This window comes from Rattus norvegicus, chromosome 1 (assembly GCF_036323735.1).
Source record: "Rattus norvegicus strain BN/NHsdMcwi chromosome 1, GRCr8, whole genome shotgun sequence".
NCBI classification, from domain to species: domain Eukaryota; kingdom Metazoa; phylum Chordata; class Mammalia; order Rodentia; family Muridae; genus Rattus; species Rattus norvegicus.
Window position 1 is genome coordinate 225537696 of NC_086019.1, and position 21831 is coordinate 225559526.

A 21831-nucleotide genomic window follows, 5' to 3' on the forward strand; every position below is an offset into this window, starting at 1 on the left:
ACCAGCTGCCTGTGTCAGTAGCAGCTGGGTAACTTAGTGCCATGCTGTGCTATTGGTGGTAGTATGCCTTTTAGGTTGCTGGTGAGCTGGGGAAAGAGTCATGCAAAATAGTAGAATAACAAGACCAGTGTGCTTGTTTTTATTCACCTTTGAGTTCCAGGAATACATTTTTGCTGGGTGTGATGGCACAGGCCTCTAATCTCAGCTCTTGTGGGAGGAAAACAGGAGGATCAAGAATTCAGTGTCATCCTCAGTTACACAGTGAGTTTAAGGTCAGCCTGGCCTCATAAGACCCTGTCTGAGAAAACAACAAAAGTTTAGTAATTTTTTAAAAATTTGAATGAATAGTATATGTGAATCTCTAAATTTCTTTTAACCCATGGTTGGTTATCGACCTGTATATATGGCTTCAGATAACTGAGTACAGTGTATAGTGTTGATACTCTTCAAGTCTAATGAATTACATGTGAAAACCTCAATCAATAGATGATATTTTAGTGCTTAAAGTAGATTATTTTTTAGGTAAAATGTGTAGTTAACATTGAACCTTACACTCATATTTTACAGATGTTCTGAAGTTGACAAATATAAACTTTATCCCTGGATCCATCAGTTTAGCAATAATCGGAGATCAGCTGATCAGATTCGACCCATTTTTTTCCCTGATGTTGACCCCCACAGTCTTCCTCCTGGTTCTAACTTTTCGATGACAGCAGGAGACTTTCAGGAGATTTACTCAGAATGCAGTAAGTTCAAAACAAGTATTTAAAAACTCTTACCCATTATACTAAAAATGATCCAATGTTATAACCATTTATTTTGATGGCAGAATATAAGGTGTGCAATGTCAATGACAATGTAGAGTATTTTCAGGTTTATGTAAAAGGCAGTGACAGGAAATGTATAGAAGTTTATGTGTATTCAAGAGATGTTGATTGTTAACAAAAAACAACTTAGGAACCTAAACATATGCTGACTGCACTAAAGATGGCAATGACGAGTGTGGCAATGACGAGTGTGGCACTGGAGCTCTCTATAACAGGTGACAGACGGGTGAATAGTACTTGACGTTCCATGATAGAAAAGAGTAAGCTCACTGGGGACTGCAGCAGGCTAGTCTGACCAGGAAACAAACTTTATGGGAAGCATGTCCTAAGAATTAGGTTAACTTCAGTTGTGGAAGAGTTGGGTTGGAAGTTATAGTTTAGCCTGGCAGATTATTGAAGGCCATTGGAGGGAGGCAGGAATAGGAAGAGTGTGAATTGGCAGTAACCGGAAAAAAGGAAAACAGAATTCTGAGTGGCAGCAAGAGCATTCTGTCAAAATGTATCTGTTTGTCAATGCCAAGTGTATTCAAAGCACAACAGATAGCAAGACAAAGTCCCTAGCCATAGAGAAGTTAACAAGTCTGGAAGGGACAGAGAGGCCATAATGTACACTGTTGTTTTGAAGAAAATAATGTAAAGAACTAAGTGTAAGAATAGAAACTAAGGGGGCTGGGGATTTAGCTCAGTGGTAGAGCGCTTACCTAGGAAGCGCAAGGCCCTGGGTTCGGTCCCCAGCTCCGGAAAAAAAAAAAAAAAAGAACCAAAAAAAAAAAAAAGAATAGAAACTAAGAAGGAAGCTGCCACTCGTGTGTTTAGGGATAGCAGATGGTTAGGGGAGAGCGCTCGGCTGTGTTCAGCAGGGGCTGTGGTGAAGTGATTAATAGGGAGGAGGGAGATAAGAGGGTTGGTTAAGACAACTCAAAGCTGTAGTTTGAATTGTATTAGAGGGACAGGAAGCCATGGGAAAGATGGCGTAGAATAGAGAGTAGCAACATAGAAAGATTTTATATATCTAGTTTCCTAAAATACATTTTTATTTCCCTTAAATTCTGAGATTAGATCAAACTGCATTCTGAAGTTAAAAAGGGACAAGTGGGAGAAGTTAAACTTTTGGATATTTGTTAAGGATCAAGATCTCAAAATAGGAGTCAAATTGGTGAAAAGATTCACAATGCAACTGAGAATCGCTTTTCTCTCCTAGGATTGGAAGAGGGTTGTCTTAGGGTTTTACTGGTGTGAACAGACACCATGGCCAAGATAACTCATAGATAAGATTTAATTGGGGTTGCCTTACAGGTTCAGAGGTTCAGTCCATTATCGTTAAGGTGGGAGCTTGGCAGCGTCCAAGCAGACATGGGGCTGGAAGAGCTGAGGAGTCCCACCTCTTATTCCAAAAACAGCTAGAGAAGACTAGCTTCTAGGCAGCTAGAATGAGAGTATTAAAGCCCACACCCACAATAACACACCTATTCCAACAAGGCCACACCTCTTAATAGTGCCTCTCCAAGACCAAGCATAAACATCACAAAGGGATAGATGATCGCTGTTGGGCCAGGCACTTTTACTACAGCACAGTTGGAATAGACATTTACATCTTTTATTTGCTCCCTTCCTCTACCTGGCAACAACTTCCCAGAGCTAAACAGTGTTCTTATTGGCTTCCCTAGACAACTTACCCCTGATTATCAAGTCATGGTAAATATTTAGTTATTTTGATGTTGTTTATTTCTCAAATTGGCAAAAAAGACTTACTTACCTGCCAGACTAGTGCTTAACTCTGTTTAAATCAGAACTCAAAAAATTAAGATAACAATTATTTTGTTTTATTCTAAATGAGAGCTAGGGTAGCCCAGTCACAGTGTATTTTCCTAGCTCAAAACCCTAAGATTCAGTCACAAGTATCACAGAAGTAAATTCAGTAAAACTAAAGGCTAGCAGTTGACAATGGACAATTCTGAGTATATAGTGTTAATCATGTCTATATCCCTTCAGCTAAATGAAATATTAATATGCTATAAGAGTTAATTGGCAAGCTTAAAAGGTAAAAGGAAAAAACCAAAATAACAGATGCAGTGGTCTGATTTCTGTTGATTAGATACCTGGGACTGTATTGCCACCTGTTTCTTCATAGACACAGCTCACAATGTCATTGATTATATTGATACGATATGGAGAATACTCAAGCCAGGTGGAATTTGGATAAATCTTGGTAAGTGTTTATATATCCATTAACATTTCATATGTCAGTCTGCGTATCTAGAGCTGCCTTTCCATTTGGTAGTGTCACAGTAAGATACTTGAGAAAACTGTGGTTATGCTATATTATCTGTTAGACCATATCCTAGTGGGTGTTACCTCTGAAAGCAGCGGGAATCCAAGCATGAGGTGGCTGTCATGTCGAGCCTCACGGGTCTTCAGAGTACACCAAGTTTGCTCTGCTGACTGACTGAGCACCTAGGCCTTGCCTTGCCTTCCTCCACTCCGTGTGGACAGCAGCAGTTCACCCTGTTAAGAGAGTGTTTTCAGAGACTGAAATGACACGCATGGGGCTGTGTGGGTCTGCACTAGGTCCTCTGTATATATGTTGTGGCTGTCAGCTTGCTGTCCTTGGAGACTTTTAAGAGTGGGAGCCATGTATCTCTGAATCTTTTACCTATTCTTGAGAATCTTTTCCTCTTATTGGGCTGCTATGTCCAGCCTTGGTAGTGAGGGCTTTTGCCTTGTCTTATTGTATCTTATTTTATCCTATCTGGCTGTCATCTCTTAGAGACCTGATCTTTTGTTTTTTTTTTTTTAATTTTTTTTAATTTATTATATATAAGTACACTGTAGCTGTCTTCAGACACACCAGAAGGAGGGCATCAGATCTCATTACAGATGGTTGTGAGCCACCATGTGGTTACTGGGATTTGAACTCAGGACCTCTGGAAGAGCAGTCAGTGCTCTTAACCGCTGAGCCATCTCTCCAGCTCCCGACCTGATCTTTTTTGAAGAGGAAATGCAGGGAGAGGGAAGGTGAAGGGGTGAAGCTAGGAGGAATGGAGAAAGGGGAAATTTGTTGGGGATATATTGTATGAGAGAAGAATCTGTTTTCAAGTTTAAAAAAGTTCACCCCCCCCCCAAAAAAACCAAAAAACAGAGAAGAGAATGCTTTTATTCTTTTTAATCCTTAGAAGAAGGAAAACATTTTACCTCGATCATGGATTTTTCTTCTCGAGTAGATAAGACAGTTTTTCTAACTATCATGAGTTTAAGCAATAGAAATATAATTTCATGTATGCAAAAAAACTTGTACGTTGAGCCTGCTGCTTGATACTAGAAATCAAATTATGAGTGGGACTTGTTTCTTCTTCAATCTAAAGGGAATTGCCTGGTTTTCCTCTTAAAGGGAAAAGAAGTATGGTGAAATGTGCATTTAATATGCACGTATCATAAATATGCATTTAAGTGTGCATATCTTCTCTAAGTGTGATATGTGCCCTGTGTTCAGAAAGTTAACCAAGTTAGAATATGAGTGTTTGTCTTACTTATGGTTTTATTGCTCTGAACAGCCACCATAACCAAGGCAATGCTTATAAGAACATTTACTTGTGGCTGGCTTACAGGTTCAGTCCGTTATCATTGAGGTAGGAGCATGTTACTGTCTGGCCAGGCATGGTACAGGAGGAGCTGAGAGTTTACATCTTCATCTGAAAGCTGCTAGGAGAAGCCTGGCTTCCAGGCAGCTCGGATGAGGGTTTAAACCTCACACCCACAGTGGCACACCTACTCCAAAAGGGCCACACCTTCAAATAGTGCCACCCCCTGGGCTAGGCATACTCAAACCAGCAGAGTGTTCTACCACAGAAAAGGACAGATGCATAAAATACCTTCTTTATTGTTGAGGTTCTGTCAACTATACTGTGTAATGATTTTATTTTTACTAAAACTTTTTTTCATCAGGACCAAGACTAGAAATAGTAAGTTTTCCCACTTTACTTCAGAATTCTGTAGGACTAGATGAGAACAGGTGTAAAATGCAGTCATCATCAAATTCAAATATCTTAAACCATAGATCTTTAAAAGTAAGTGCCTTGAGAAACTTGGCATTGAAGGATACTACTGAGAATCTTTGTTTCATGTGAGTTAAATACTTTATAAATACTTTAAATTCATAGCAACTCTATCTTTTGTTCTGTTTTGTGGTTCTAGAGGTGAGGGTAGGGCCTCATGCCCCAAGACAAGTGCTCTTGACATTGAGCTACACCCTCAGCCTGTCAGAGCAGCCCTAATGAAAAGGCACTGTTTAAATAATAAAAGGAAATGAGTCTTGGTTTAAATAACTAGCAGAATGATCCTGTAGCTTACTTATGGCAAGAAGCAGGCTCACAACCTGAAACTGTCAGGCAGTGACATTGTGCTTAGCATTAATATGACCCGATATTTACATAACTGAAGGTTTGGATTCTAGTTACTGAGTTATGATAAGCTTTTCTGTCTTTCTAAGGTATTTACCTCATATAAAAGCTGAACACTTAAGTTGTATAACAAATGCCCAAAACAATGTTGGTCCCCTTATAGCCAGGAGAGCAGCTAGCTAAAAGTAGTTGTACTATAATGTCTATGTGTTATAAGCAACAAAAGTCATGGATGGAGCAGGTGGCTTACAAGAGGACAGGTAGACTTTCTAGTCATCTAGCCACAGGGTTTCAAAATAATTTGAGGAATTAGAATAATGGAAAAACCCACATTAGTTAATACTTTACAAATAGAATATTTTGTATATATGAGTTAAAGAATAATAAAGGTCATAATCAGGGCTGAAAAGTGGCTCAGGAGTTCAGCTGTTCTTGCAGAGGACTGGGGTTCATTTCCCAGCACCCACATCAGGTGACTCATAACCACCTATAACCCCAGGTCCAAGCACCTCTAGCCTCCACAGATGCCAGCACACATGCTCGCATACTCACACATGTGCACATACTTAGAAAAATCTTTAAAAATAATAAAAGAATCTAGTTTTCCTTAAATATTGCTGTATTCTGGATATTACCAGTGTTCTTTATTTTCTGTACCATATGCTGGTTCTTTACTCCCTTCTATCCTGCTGTACAGTTTCCCCTACTGCTTTTAATTCTCCATCTATATGTCTGAACTAAGTACTGGTCTTGTGTTCCAAGCCAGTTTTCTCTTACATGGATTAAAAAGCAACAACAAAGGAGTTTCATGTGATTCTGCTGCCTCTCTGAGACCTTTCTATTCTGTGATCTGCTCAAACTACCTCAGCTAACACTAGGAGACCATCTTTGTTCTGTTGTTAATTAGGCTGGGCTACTAAAGCACTGCCTAACAGATCCAATGAAAAACAGAAGTTTATTTTACCATAGTTCTAGAGATGGGAGTCTGTTGTAGCCATAGGTTGTAGTTCTCGTTAAGGTCACTATTGCTATGACAAATCACCCTGGCCAAAGCAATTAAAGGAAGGAAGAAAGGGTTTATTTGGTTTTACATTTCCATATTGCTGTTCATCATTAGAAGTCAGGACAGAAACTCACATGGGACAGTAACCTGGAGGCAGGAGCTGATGTAGAAGCCTAGGAGGACTGTTGCTTAATGGCTCATTCCTTAAAGGCTGAGTTCCTTAGCCACTTTCTTACAGAACCAGGACCACTAGCCTTGGGGTGCCCCACCCACAATGGACTGACCCTCTTCCACCCATCACTAATTAAGAAAACGCCCTACAGCAGTGGTTTTCAAACTTCATTGGCAGCATTACATGTACTAAAAATACTGTGCAAAATTATTTTTAGGGTAAAGAGCCAAAACTTACTACTAGAGCCCTACTATAAGCAAAGCCCTGGGTTGCTCAGTACTATCCAAACAATCAAGCTATGCAATTAACTGTTTGTGAAACAAATTAGTTTTGTGGTTGGACTTGGTCCCCTCTTTTAGATACTTCATTCTGTATATGTAAATATTCTAAAACCTAAAACACTTTGTGCTCTCCAGTATTTCAGATAAGGGACCTTCCACCTATAACTCTTGTGGCAGTAAACATATTTGTTGCCTTTGACCTTCAAGAAATGTCTTTGTGTAAGGGAAAATATTTGTCAAATCACAATTTATTAAAAGACTAGAGAGTATATTCACACCACAGTTATTGTCTTTGACTGGTAATAATATAAATATTATAATATAAAATATTATAAAGTCATATAATTAGTATATGCTAATCATTTTAATAGGCTTAGAAGAAACTTAAGAACATCATCTTTGGGGTGGTGACATAGTAATATGAATAGGAGTGCCGGTTATTCAAGAATCAGGACCTAAATTTGATTCCTAGCACATACAAAGCCTAAAAGCACTTACTGCTCTTTCAGAGTACTTGAGTTTGATTCCCAGACCCATGTTGTATGGTTCACAGCAGCCTGTAACTTGGGCACTTCATGAATCTGATCCTTCTTCAGGCCTCTGCAGTTACCTATACACATGTGGTATACACTCTACACAGACACATAGACATTGTGTGCATAAAATAAAAATGAATCGTTTAAAAGGAGAAGCCAGATGCCTATATCCTTAGAGCTGTTGGAGACAGAGATAAGGGCATCACTGGGGCTTGCTGGCCACCACCATATATGTCCCCAGGTTCAACGAGAGACCTTGACTCATAGAAATAAGGTGAGCGTGATAGAGACGAGCATCCGGTGTCATCCTCTGACCTTCGTGTGCACACTTGTGCACTTATACCACAAACTGTGGGTCATAATGCTTGACGCTTAGTTTGCAGATCTGAATGCTGATGTTTACTTGAAGGTGGTGTGTAACAAACAGTGCAGTAAAGCAGCCTTAAAGGATGCTGTACTATAGAAAGTTTATGTTAGCTACAGATTACAGTAGATCATGTAGAGAAGCCAAGGCACTCAGGGTAGGCAGAAGCTTGAAACAGAAACAGCAGAGGAATTCTACTTTCTAGGTTGTTTTCTCTGGCTTGCTTGGCTACTTTTCTTATAAAGCCTGGGCTCATCTGTCTAAGCATTGCCACAATGGACTGGGCTCTTTTATATCACTTAAAAACAAGAAAATGCCTCACTTATATGCCCGCAGGTCGATCTTAATGGAGACAGTCTTCAATTAAAAGATACACTTCTTACCAGATGAATCAAATTGACATATCACATTAGCCATTACAAGTATGAACAATTAGGCTGGAGACTTAGATGGATTTCAGCAAAAGTTTGAAGTATACCTAAAGTTTGAGTTTGAGGGGTAGGGCTTTATAGGCTTTTGAGATCAAACAGAGGAGGAAAGAAAATACAAATGACTTATTGGAGGGAGTGTATACCTACAAACTGCATTTTCAGATGCTCTTAAAGCAGTAGGCCAAGGAGTGTTGTAGAGATGATTCCATGGTTAAAAATCTTCTTGCTGTTGCAGAAGACCGGGTTTAGTACCTGTCCACATGGCGGCAGCTCACAACCACGCACCTAGAGTTCCAGGGAGCTCTGGTGTCTCCTTTTGTCCCCATGTGGTTGCTGGGAAGACTGTTAGAGGGCTCTATGCTCTGTAAAGGCTTTAAATGTAGGTTAGGACTGAAGATGGTCAGAAATCGTCTCAGAAAGAGTAGGTTTTTAAAGAGGAAAAACTATTATTTTGAAGAGTGTACTAACTTATAAATTATATGCATGGTCATTTATTCTAGTACTTTAGGTAGGGTAAAAAACATACGGGGGCCAGCATGACTAGATCTCTAGCATTTAAGAGCCTGAGGCAAGAGAATCTGATGTTCGAGTCTTTTGGGCTATTTTGAAAAACTCTACCTAAAAAGTAAAGAAGAAAATGTTTACCTATAGGATGTAAAGGTCTCTTAGGAGCAGACATGGTCTTGCTTGTTCCTTGCTTTTTCTTTTCTTTTTCTTTGTTAATCTCAGTATGTTGTCTGAGGACTGTAAGTGGAGCAAGTTGTGTGTAGGATTTATTTTTAACTCATCTAGGGTAGTCTGAAGGTACAGTTGTGACATGAGGATGTTTTCTTAACTGAAACTGATTGGTTTTGTTTCAGAGGTTTGAAGGTTGTTCTCAGCAAATGTAGTGGTTCTTTTCGTTTTACACTTTTCCTACTCAACTAGTTCATCTGGAAAGTAGTGTACAGACGTATTAGTGTATGCGTAAGTCCATGAGACTCATCCAGTCTCTTCGAACCATAGGTCCTCTACTCTACCACTTTGAAAACCTGGCAAATGAACTGTCTATAGAATTGAGCTATGAGGATATTAAAAACGTTGTTCTGCAGTATGGATTCCAGCTAGAGGTAAGAATGGAAAGACACAGGGCCAAAATTTAACTCAGAAAGCCTTTAAACAAGAATGTAGGCATTATAGCAGTTATGATTTGGCTTCATCACTTCGCTTTTTCTAGATAGAGAGATTATTATTAAACAGCTTTTATAGTTGTAAAGGTTTGGGACAATATAATTCCTGTTCAAATAGACTTTCAATAATGGTAGCTGACAATGGCCTGGGTTATCATTCACTGACAGATACCAAGTAGATTAGGCTCTGGAGGAGGAAGATGGTGGGAAGGCAGGTATCAAAGAAATGGTGTCTGTATATTATTTTCATGTCCCCCACACCGTATTTGTAGTTAGTGGTTTGCTACTGAACTTACATGACCTGTTCTTTTGTAAAGGGATTATGGGTGCCACTAGTCTAATGTGCAGATATGTCCCCCGCCCCCCCCCCCCCCCCCCCCGTAGCTGAGGACCGAACCCAGGGCCTCAAGCGCTCTACCACTGAGCTACATCCCCAACCCCCGTGCAGATATGTTTAAACATGCTTATGATAGGGTCTACAACTGCTGACGTCTGGGTATTTTAACAGTGTTGCCGTCATGAGCTTATTTTCTTTTGTGTTGCAGGTGGAGAAAGAATCCGTACTGTCAACATATACTGTGAATGACCTCTCCATGATGAAGTACTACTATGAGTGTGTTTTGTTTGTGGTCCGGAAGCCACAATAATGGTCTTAAGTGGTATTACCCAGAAAACATTTAATAAGCATAAATGCTGAAATAAACAACTTACAGTCAACTGTCGGTGACAACAGGACACAACCTCAGATCAGTGGTGCCTTCTTATTCCTACAAAATCTAAAATAGTGTCTATTTTCTTAATGATGTCTATTGCTTTTTTCAGAAATATACTATACCATGCAAATTTATATCACACAAGTAAAAAAAAAAAAATGAAGAAAAGCAGATAGGAACTATCTTCAAATACTTTTTTCTTTGAAGCCCAGAATTATCTTTAAGAGAATAAACATAAACTCCAGTTTTCATGAAGCAGTTGCAAGTCTGCCATATTAATGAATGACTGACTGACAGTACTAAAACCCACAATGGTCTCCTTTTTTGCATTTAGCATTGCCTGTGTTACTTTTTAAAGGATCTTCTGTCATATTTAGCATCTGGAACTGGAACTCTTGTTCTCACTGGACCTAAGTATACTTAGAGAATTTGAAACTGTTCTTTCATCATTCAGATTAGGTTTTTTAGCTCAGCTGTATTTAGAAAGCATCAAACATGTTGTATATGAAATGCTAAATCGGTTGTTAGCATCAAACATGTCATATATGAAATCTAAATCGGTTGTAGTGCAGGTTAAAATTCATGAGCTACAGTAACAGACAAAGTCTCTGTCCACGTTAAACTGAAACTTATGTTAATTCCTGGATCCTTTTGAAATGTATAGATATAAATATTCAGAGGCCCAAAAGTTTCTTTTTTTAAAGCAGTGTTAAGAAACTGGAAAAATCAGAATAAAATCTTCCCATCTGAAATACATAACTTTGAATTAGAAATTAATTACAAAGCTTGTCAGTGTGAAGTTTACAATGGTGTCTTTATAAAGTATGTGGCTTATGAAAGCAAGCACTTTCTAGGTAACATGTATCTAGTGAAAATTATCATAGAATTAATGTGAGACATTCTGAGTATGAAATTCAGGGATAAATTAATGCCTGTGGTCTGTGTCTTTGGTATCCTAGGCAGCAGCCATTCATGGAATTTCAGATTAATACTGATTTTGCCCCCTGCTAAGAGTTGGAGTTGAGACAGTGCATGCTGCTTTAATTTTCTACCTCTAGGGAGGCCTGACCAGAGGGAGTTTTAGTTTTAATGTTTGTTACTCCATTTCCACTCGCTAGGAAAGTAGAGGCGGACAGTGTTTTAATGTAGTTGTACAAGAAAAGGAAGTCCCTGCAGGGTGTTTCACAGATGTGTTCTCTGTGACATGCAGATTAGGGTTTCTATGTACTGGTGACATAACTGCCTGTCACCGTGCGAACGTTAGTGGGCAGCCTTACTGCCATCTTTGAGACTGGATTGTCTAGGTTTGGGAGTCTGCAGGATTGGTTGTCTCTCTAGTTGGGAGAGTTTACACAGTGTGGGACGCCTGTCCTCTGTCCTGCCATTATGCAGTCCATGGCTCCACGGAGCAACCTTTACTTCTTAGGCTGTGTAAATCCACAGTCTGGTTTTCTTTTAAAATCGTGTCTTGCTCTTCCGTTGCGCACTACCTTACAGATGCTCATTTGGTGGGAATTCTTACCACCATGTACAAGGGGGAGGTAGCTCTCAGAATTATTTTTTTAGGGGAAAAAACTAACCTAAAAGAAATGTATTTTAAAAGATATCCAGTGACTAGCAAGAAATGCATGCTTTTTGAGTTGTTATTTAGGAATGCTTTTATTCATTGAAGTGGTTTTTTGTTTGTTTTGTTTTGGTTTTTTTTTTTTTTTACAAAAGAACAGACTGACACCAGAGGGTTGGTTTTGTTACCTAAGAATTTTTTTCTGTTATGTTTTACTCTTTAATATTATTACATTTCTAAATTATGTATTTTACTTAACTCAGAAATCCATTATTTTTTCCTTCATATCATGAATATTTTAAAAATATACCTTATAAATTTGCATCACTTTTTCTCTTGTGGTTTTTGAAGTTAATATATTCTAAACTTGAAGATATGGTATAAATCAATAATAGAAGTATCACTGGAGTTTAATTTTGTATTTTTTATATTTAGGTCTAGGTATTGGGAGTGTGTAAGCCTTGAAATTTTAAATTTTTTTCTTAAATTAGTGCTATACACGAATGTTCTCATTTTCATAAGGTGATCATGTGCTTACTGTTTTTAAATTTACATTTTCTGAGGTGGTGAATATTTAGGTTCTAATCAGTGAGCAAGATAGGGCATATAAAATACACAGGGAGGCTACAGAACTCACAGTATGAAATGATCACATTTGGGAACTGTAAAGTGTATGAGATTTATATGTAATTCACATTCTAAACGTCGCCAGAAAGGTTGGATTGGAAGCTTCATGTCTGCATGAAATTTCCTATATTTTTAATGTGTATATGGACTTAATTTTCCTTTAAATATTAAAGTCTACCAATTGCTATAACAGATCTTGGTTGTTTCCCTCAATGTGGTGGCTCTAGTGGGAATATTATTTGAGCACATTTCTCAACTCCTCATTAGCCTTGTTTTGTATGCTTCTAGAAACTCAGTATTTGAACTTTGAGTTTGCCAAGGTGTGTAATATCTGTTTTCATTTTGCTTCATTTATGTTCATTATAATGAACTTGGAATGTTCCAAGGAAAAAGATTAGTCTTGATCCTTAATTTTTTTGAATAATAGAATAAACTATAAAGGCTAACAGCAGGAAAAAAAGTTTCAAGAAGAGCATTTTTATCATTTGGGGTCATTTCTCTGAACTCTTATCACCCTTATCACCCAGGCAGGTGGTATCTGTGGGGACTTTTGCCAGACAACTCCACAGTGCCTCAGCAGAAGGCTTCTGGGTGAGGACTTTATTCTGACTTGGTATTTTCTCCTCCCCTAGTCCTCCTCACTGTATTGTCAACTTTCTATTTCTATGACAACATATCTTTAAAGTAAAGGGATAATGGGTTTATTATTTTTGTCTCACAGCTTCACTCCTTGCTCACTTGGCGCTCTCTCTCTCTCTCTCTCTCTCTCTCCCTCCCTCCCTCCCTCCCTCCCTCCCTCCGTGTGTGTGTGTGTGTGTGTGTGTGTGTGTGTGTGTGTGTGTGTGTACATCCAGCAGAATGTGAGGTAAAGAGCATGGATGGGGCAAGCTGCTTACCTTATGACAGCTGGGAAGCAGAGGGAGCTGGAAAAGGCCAGGAACAGAAATAGCCCCCAGAGCATGTACATTCACCTCCTAGATTTCACCTCTTACTAGTCAAACCATCAGTTACAATTAAAAGAATAATTCATTCTTGAAGTCAGAGCCTTCACCACTAAACAGTCACTGGGAATCAAACCTTTAACACATGCACCATTGAGAGACTATATTTCTACTTCATTCACCTATCCACAAAGCTGCGGAAGTCCTCCACAGTTCCCTGAGTGGTGAAGACCTATCTGGTAATGCACCTGACCTTGGTGACTATCGTGGGAGGGTGGAAGGGGGAGATAGTATGGATTACTTCTTTACCAAGAAAACGGGAGAGGTTGTTAATTAAAAATCAACTTCTGTCTCGTTACTGACAGTGTTGAGAACATGAACCTGCTGCATCTTATTTTTGTTAAATTCATTCATTCATTCACTTATTTATATGTGTATAGCTTCACCAGTAACAACATGAAGGTGAATGTCAGAGGATTGCTCCTCAGTTGGTTTTCCCCTAGCCTACACAGGGCCTGAACTCATGTTAGGTTCGGCAGCACCCATTCTATACCAAACTATAGGACAGTCAGAATTGGAAGACACTATTTGGCCAGTGTGATCATAGGTAGCAAGGAGGCTATGTTCTACATAAATAAGCAGTTCAGAGTTTAAACAGACTCTGAAAACCAGCTGAAGATGCACATTACCCTTAGAGGAACTATCACATATTAATGCGAAGAATTACATTAAAGTGTCAGGGGTTAAATTAAAATGAAATCTAAAAACATTCAGTTTATTTAATAGAATGAAAAAATTCTAAAATATTTCAAACCTCAAGAATAATAAGAACAACATACCAGAAACTGCAGACTGTAGCAGAGGCGGGAATACTGGGAGAGTTACAGCTTCCGTGTTAGTATTGGAAAAGAAGACTGTGTACCCTCAATTCTAGCGCCTGCTTCAGTAATACAGTGAATTGAGGTGACTTTGAGCCAACAATCTGAGGTTCCATGAGAACAAACTAAAGAAAACAAAGCAAACAACAGAAATGAATGAAATGGAAGATAGAGAACAATGAATATAGTAAGTAGGTGAAGAGGACACACTTCCTTGACTAAGTAGATTGATCCACCCGAGGACAAAGTGACCACAAGTACTACTTTCAAGGTCTTATAAAGAAGACAGTTATGCACAAAAAGATAGGCAATGTTTTAAGTTAAACCTGGCCAAAAGGTAGAAGCTATCATGGAAACTACAAGATTCTAATGAAGGACATTTAAAAATCTAACTAGAGCTCTTGAATAAGGAGTGGACTTGATGTTGTAAGGATGAAAAATTCTCCCCAAACTCATCTGTAATTCCACTGGAATTCAAAAGACCCAAAGGGAATGCTAGAGACGGTTGCAGCCGGAAGAGCCAGGGGCCAAGGGTAGTGCAGACAACACTGAAAAAGTCAAGGATTGCTCAGCAGCTGTCAAAAACCTCTTAATAGATAAAATTTACTTAGTGTGTGTGCGTGCATGGGTTTGCAGACATGGCATGGATCAAAGGACATCTTGCCGGAGTCCACTGCATCATACTGGTCACAAGGACTGAACTCAAATTCTTAGGCTTGGAAGTAAGCACTTTTACTGTCAAACCTGCTTATTAAGCTATAATCATGTAGATACCATTATTGAGACACAATTGCAGAGAGAATAGTTGAGGTGCACAGAGAGTGCTCAACCCTGTAAGTTTAAGGTTACCATGGAGTAGGAACTCCATGTGCAGCAGTGAGCAAGGGCAACTGTCCCATATGGGAACAGGACAGACTCAATCCTTCCTCTCAGCATTCAGACACATATGTGTGCACACACACTGATTCCAAGGGAATGAAGGACTTATGTATAGAAAGAAAAATAGGAAGCTGTAAAATTTTAGACAAAACTAAATGTTTAGGCAAACTAAGACATGGAAGATGTATTTTGTTACATTAAAATTACCATTTAGGGCCAACAAGATTGCCCCATGGGTTAAGGAATGTGCCACTGGGTATGACCATTTGAATTTGATCCCTAGCACTCACAAGATGGAAGGGAGAGAACCAACATCTGTGCTGTGACATGGGCATGTGCAAACACAATGTAATGAATGCAATATAGAAATAAAGTTAAGGGCTGGAGAGATGGCTCAGCAGTTTAGAGCACTGACTGCTCTTCCAGAGGTCCTGAGTTCAAATGCCAGCAACCACATGGTGACTCACAACCATCTGCAATGAGATCTGATGCCCTCTTCTGGTGTGTCTGAAGACAGCTACAGCGTATTCATATACATAAAAGAAAAAAAAAGAGAACGTTAAGGCTAGCCTTGATATTTCACATCTTTAATCCCAGTTCTCAGGAGGCAGAGGTAGATGGATCTCTGTGAAGCCAGCCTGGTTTATTTAGAGAGCTCCAGGCCAGCCAACGATACCTATTAAGACCCTGTCTCAAAAATAAAATAGAATAATCCGCCACACAATGAAAATAAAACACAGATTGGTAGAAGTTGGCATTTCTAACAAACTTACCATAGAAAATGTTTTCTAGCATACTAAATAAAAAGGTTCTCACAAACCAGAGAAAAAGGACATATGGTCTAGTTTTTAAGGAGGGCTAAAGATGCAACATGCCTTTAACCAAAGTCTAGTCATCCAAACTGGGCAACACAGGCTCTAGAGTTCAGGTGGTAGGTTTTTAAGCACAGATGGTAGTGTAAAGATCAACCTCTTACAGCAGACCAAACCCTAACAAAAACAGAAGTGATCATTTGAAACACATGTAAGTCAAAGAACACCACTAACTATAATAAGGATCCCTGTACCAAAACCAAAAATCTATAACTACAAAAACATGTCCAGCTTCATTGGGTGAGATACAAATTGAGGCCACAATGAGATACCATTTCACATTGGCCATATTGTTTGCTGATGAGGATGTATAACAACAATAATAACAACAACTACTACTACTACTACTACTACTGGTGCTATAAAAAAAATTAAACTGAGAAAAACACTGCAATAAATCCATACAACAACTTTGAACAATGCTGTTAGCATTTATAGATTTTGTTTCTCGAAACAGGGTTTCTCTCTGTAGCCCTGACTATTCTGGAACTAGAGCTGTAGACCACACTGGCCTCAAACTCTCAGACTGCTGCTGCCTCCTGAGTGCTCTAACTAAAGACGAAGCTTTTTAAGGTGATGGACTATCATGTGTTTTCCCAGACGTATATATAGCAAAATGACACGTTTGAAATATAAGCAGCTTATTGTATGTCAGTTAGATCTTGGTACATCTTAAAATATTAGCAAAACCAAAAGTGTATCAGAAATATAGATAAGTGAGTGGACAGGGGGAAATTACAAAGAAGTAATAAATATCTCAGCCTGAAACAAGACTATTTGGGCATAGGAAAGAAATACAGCTGACAGTGAGGAGGCACACGGATGCTCTTTCCCTTCTGAAACAGGGAGGGACACTTGCGTGTTATTACAGTCATTTTAGCCATGTATATACTTTATACTACCTGGTTTACACACGCTTAGTTTCACAAGGAATTGGGGTTGGGGGTGGAGGGCAAGATTCTGAGTGAATAGAAGGAACAAACCAGCCCATGCTGAATTCTATCGTTAGGGAACAAGGTCTCCGCACAAATCATCTGAAGGACTAAGTTCTTACATATCTGATCTTTGTCGCTAGTTTGAAAATGGCAGTGGCGACTGTTTCATTTGTTTCGGGTGGAAGAATTACCAATTGCAAAAGTGAAGAGATCAAACAGAAAAGCTAGTACACTTCCGATAACGCTGTCTTCCCACAACCTTTTGGAGTACATATCTAGATACTGATGCACATTGTGCATACTCCTAAATACACCCATACACACAAGTCTCGTTCGTTTGTTTGTTTGTGTGTTTGTTTGAAGATTCTCAGTACCTGTGAGTTAAAACAGATCTTCCATGCCCTGGAAAGATAGTTTTTTCAGAGTGCTGATGAACATTTTCTTCCTTTGTTAAGTTTAGTTACTGCTTTTTCTCCGTCTTCTCCTTATAGCACTGGGGATTGAACCTACGGCCATAGGCATGGTAGACAGGCATTCTATCTTGAATTACTCTTTGCTAAAAGTTACCAAAAGACTAAAATACGGGCTGAAGCAAACCCACCATGGTTTGCGTTTCTCTTTGTCAGACACCACCCACTGGAAAGGTCTTGGAATCTGCGGGCGGTGCGGGATAAGCAAACACCTCCGCTGCACGAGATTCACAGCACAGAGGAAAGGGCGGGCCTCAGCCCACTTCCGGCCTGGACCTCTGAGACCGCTCCTACCCGTGTCGTCGCCTGTTCGCTTAGGGACAGGGATGCACCTACGTGAACCCGAACAACCGTGCAACAAAACAGAAGGCCACCAGGGTGTAGCAGCTTCCTACAAACTACACTCCCATGCTCCGCCTCCTCAGCGCGCACACTTCCGGCCGCAAGGGCGCTCGGGAACGCGAGCCTCGAGCCTCCACCAACCAGCCGCCGCGCTGGATGGTGCAGGTGCGCGCGCATCACGGCGCAGGTTCGAATCTCCGGCGCTGTGTTGCGGCTCCCTCAACGTCCGGCCCACCCTCGGGACGTCCCGAGCTCAGTGCCACCCTCCACCTGCCGCCCACGCGACCCGCATCCCTGGCCCATGGCCAAGCGGCGTGCGGCTGAGCCGCTCACGTTCCGCGTGCCTTGGAAGCGGCTCCTGCTCAGCGACTTCCCCGAGGAGCCGCCGCTCTGGGTCCCGCCGTCTGGGGCGGCTCGGCCCCTCAAGCGCCAGGGGGACGCGGGGACCATGGCCGAACCTGCGTCTGCACCCCGTAAACGACGAGGCGGTGGGGACGACGAACCGGAGCTGCAGGGCCGTGGCCTGGAGCCCGGAGAGCCACCTCCTGGGGAACAGGGGGAGCCCCAGGTCAGCCGGGCCGCGGGCGGCGGCGACAGGGTAGAGAGCGCGGGCAGCCCGCAGGGAGCCGACGAGGTGCACAGCCAGGTAGGTCCGCTCCTCACTAGCCCAGAGCCTGGTCCCAGGCCGGGGAAGTCTGGCCTTCAGGTGGGCCTGACGGGCTGAACCCCAGAGGGTCGTCAGCTCATGACAAACGGAAGAAGCATTTAATTGGATGGCGAATATTGTAGAACTTGTGGCAAGTTTTCCAGTAGCATTCACCAGAGGACCCGGTAACTCATAATGTTCAGTGCTATGAGAATGGATTATGGGACTCACTTTGCTTTCCGAAGCTTTGTTTTGGTAGCCGCTAGCCATGTGATCCAGAATACACTAGAAATAGAACGTAACCAAACTTAGGTATTGTAAGTGTAAAAGAGTAGGAGCTCAAAATATGGTTAAGTTAAAGGGTGAGGGTCCGAGCTGTGTTACACACGAAGTTAACTTGTCACATATAGGGTGTAATGTTTATTTTATTTTAGACATGTGACTGGAAAACTTCAAGTGAGTTTATAACCCACGTTATATATGTATCACACAGTTTTGGGCCGCTTAGGGACTTAAGAGCCTTTTAAGCAGTTCTTGCATAAGTTGGTGGAGCATAGGGTGAAGAAGTAGTCGTAATAATTCTCAGAGCTCGCCAAACTCAACCATCTTGGATGCATCTGCCCAGTGTTTTTTTCTAGTTATTACATAATTATGCGTAGCCCTGGCAGTCCTGGACCAGGATGTTTTCGAACCCTGAGATCCACATACCTCTTGCCTTCCACACCCTGGGATTAAAGGCGTTCAGAAAGAGATTATCTTTCAATACTACAGACACTGTTTTTAGGTGAAGTTACTGGTTTTTTAAAATAGAATCGCAGTCTTCCAGACGTAACTGCAGTCAGTCTCGCTATATGTTCGAACGTGATGAGAGACAGAGTGAGAGACTGGCCAAGGGGAGCTTTCAGTAAGCTTTTCAGTACCACACCAGCTTGTACTTGCTAGACACAGTTTGCTGGAGCTGACATATCTTGTGTTAGTAGCAGCCAGCAGAAGACCTTGAGGCCCAGGAGTGTTCTGTCAGGTCTCCTTCTTGAGTTCCTTCTCTGTAGCAGAGCTATGAGAAGATATGAATTCTCCATCTTTCTTGCCTCCAAAGACAAAGTTTTGTATTAAGAACTAATCATCCAGGGGGCTGGGGATTTAGCTCAGTGGTAGAGCGCTTACCTAGGAAGCGCAAGGCCCTGGGTTCGGTCCCCAGCTCCAAAAAAAAAAAAAAAAAAAAAAAAAAAAAAGAACTAATCATCCAGGAAAAAGGGATGTAACAAAAAGCAAACTGGTATCAGTGTCTGCCTGATTTCTCCTTGCTCAGATTAGGGCTTAAATCCTTGCCCTAATGCTGTGTAACAGCAGAAATGCTTTACTAGAGAAATAGTGACGCATCATTAAGGACATGGTGCCTGGCAACAGTGAGCATTTACCATGCTAATTTTTAATTTCACACCGATCCTAATTCATGCTTCTAATGAGTTGGGGTAGGGTCAGCGATTTTGTCATAGTCATTCAACCTTCTCTAAAGTTTTTATTTGTGTGTGTGGGTGCGTGCACAGCCCTATGTCTTTTGACTTTATTATCTTTATCCCAATAATAAATTCCCAGAAGACTAATTCTTTCGGCCTTAAAGCCATGAAAGGGTGTGGTTTTATCAGTTGTCAGTTAATTGTTTTTCACTTTATCACGTTTGCATCCCTAAACTTAACTGAAGTTCATGAAAAATTTTGACCTCTACGTTAATCTCAGTCCTGGACATCAGTGAAAAAATAGGTTATAAAGGTGTTTTAAATCTCACATTTCTCACTGAAACACTGAACTGGCTGCTTTTCCACAGGGACCAAAGTGCAATTCCAGAACCCATTTGATGGCTTAAGAACAGTCTGTTAGAAACTCCAGACTCGGGATCTTATGCCCTCTTCTGGATTCCTCAGGCACTGCATGTCCATAATACAGGCAAAACACCCAGACACATTTTTTTTTTTTAAAAACCTACATTTTAAAAAGATGCTATTGCAGGAAATTCTTTTAAAATTAGATTATTAGAAAATACAAATCTACAGATTTGATTGGGCATGGAAAGTGCTTTATCCAAAATCAAAACTATTTGTTGAAAATGGGTAAGACTGTAAATTATATTTGAGTTTATTTTCCAAACAAGGAATTTAAAAAGTAGTTATTGCGCTGGCGGGAAAGGCCCTTGCTGCCCAGCCTGAGGACTTGAGTTCGGTTCCCAAAACTCACATAGTAGAAGAAATACTTCTCAAAGTTGTCCTCTGACCTTTGTCATGGTATGTGCCGCCCCTAAGTAAATCAGTGTAACTGGGAAAAATGTGTAGTTAACCATTTGTTTTTGAGACAGAGTAGCCCAGCTTGGCTTTAAACTTACAGATTCTCCACTCAGCCTTCTGAGTACTCTGGGTCTGTCAGCCTGCCGCACTGAAGCAAAGCAGTTATCTCCTGGTGCCTGCGTGGGTGCGTGCGTGCGTTGGGGAGAGTGTTGTTTCCGAGGCCAGTGATGTTTTTATCTTTCTCCTCTCCTAAAGCACAATGAAGACTTTTGGCAGTATAATACATTCCAGTATTGGAGGAACCCTCTACCACCTATTGATCTGGCAGCTCTTGAAGATGTGAGTGCAAACAGCCTGACAGAAACCCTTGAGGACAAGAATGAAGGAGTTGAGATTGACATGGAGTCCTGACAGAAGGATCCAAAGGAATGGGATTCATTGAATTGGAGGAGACCTATGGAAAAGTTCTTTTCCATACTTGACATGATACTCTTTTCAAACCTGAAATATGAGGAAGAGTTCTGGGATAAATAACTAATTACTACTGAATCTCCTCATGGAGAGTTGGAAAGGATATATACAGCTGCAGACAAAATACTTTGTGTATACATTTTTAATGAAAAAAGTTTTGTTCGTGCTCTTGACTTTGAAGATGCTTATCTTAGAAAAGGAGGTTTTGGACAGTCTAAGAGGAAGCACTCGGGTCTTCCACACTTGTTCTGTCAAATGTTCCTTTGTACCAGAAAGCTTATTTGTGGTACACGGAATGAATTCATTTATACAGCGGATGCTAATAAGTACTTTCTAGTACATCTTATTGGCTCCCCTTGGTTGAACAAATAGGAGACATGCAAATAAGAACAAATAGGAGTATCTATGCAAAAGTAAAATGTGGGATTGTTCCTGGAAATTAGCTTTGTTCTAAGAGTGTAAATTTAAACTAGTGAGAACTTCCATTTGGGTAGCTTGTTTTAACTTTCACTATTTACTGTTTATTAAAACAGTATAGGCAATGAGTACAGCCAAACAATGGATAGAGAACAGTAGAAAGCAGATGCCTGCCCCTCCCCCCTTTTTCTGAGATGAAAGAAATGATCTGGTCAGTTTACTGATTTTTGTTGTGAGGACATTTTTTATATTGTTGATTACTTCAGATCTGTAGTTCTCAACACTTAGAGCACTTTAACCATCTCTGCTTGAGCCCTGGTCCTAGAGAGATCTCATTCAACTATTTGCAGGTGACTTTACACATAGGTTGTTTTGTTTTATTTTATTTTTGCACCAATTCTGTATCCTGTATTGTGTAGGTGGGGCCAGAACCACTAGACCAGCAGCTTTTCCTATTTAAAGGAGATCACTAGTGCAAGCTGCAGCAACGCCTCTTCATTAGTTTTGTCTATATCTTATGTTACTTGATTTGTCGTTACTAAGTTATTGTGTTACAATTTATTTTTTAATAAAGTACACTGTTTATGTTTGAGCTATGTATCAGTGACTAATTTTTG

The 21831-nt window shown here is 40.4% G+C and overlaps 2 protein-coding genes and 1 long non-coding RNA gene across 8 annotated transcripts in view; 2 read left to right on the plus strand and 1 right to left on the minus strand.

Moving 5' to 3' along the window:
• The window catches only part of Carnmt1 (carnosine N-methyltransferase 1), a 29627-nt gene extending 17351 nt beyond the window's left edge, over nt 1-12276 (plus strand). Inside the window, exons 5-8 of one of the 4 annotated variants that reach the window (NM_001024974.1) lie at nt 568-746; nt 2923-3036; nt 9017-9120; nt 9726-9915. In NM_001024974.1, the coding sequence (NP_001020145.1) occupies nt 568-746; nt 2923-3036; nt 9017-9120; nt 9726-9827 (499 nt within the window). In that variant the 3' untranslated portion in view covers nt 9828-9915. Of the gene's footprint in view, nt 1-567; nt 747-2900; nt 3039-9016; nt 9121-9725 lie in introns of those variants that run through there. The other 3 variants (XM_039108834.2, XM_039108821.2, XM_039108831.2) reach the window with 3 other exon arrangements.
• On the minus strand, nt 112-17328 carry LOC134485209 (uncharacterized). 3 transcript variants are annotated; one of them, XR_010063207.1, is made up of 4 exons: nt 16964-17095; nt 13865-14028; nt 3183-3332; nt 112-298 (listed from the first exon to the last, which is right to left on the minus strand). It is a non-coding gene; the product is annotated as an uncharacterized LOC134485209 (long non-coding RNA). The 3 variants fall into 3 exon arrangements; XR_010063208.1 differs by lacking the exons at nt 13865-14028; nt 16964-17095 and adding an exon at nt 17191-17328; XR_010063206.1 differs by lacking the exon at nt 13865-14028 and having other exon boundaries at nt 16964-17102.
• Nucleotides 17329-17604: 276 nt separating this feature from the next.
• On the plus strand, nt 17605-21814 carry C1h9orf40 (similar to human chromosome 9 open reading frame 40). The gene is given in 2 exon segments (NM_001024293.1): nt 17605-18047; nt 20582-21814. Coding segments are annotated over 2 exon segments (501 nt in total). The 5' UTR covers nt 17605-17702; the 3' UTR covers nt 20738-21814.
• Nucleotides 21815-21831: the final 17 nt, after the last annotated feature.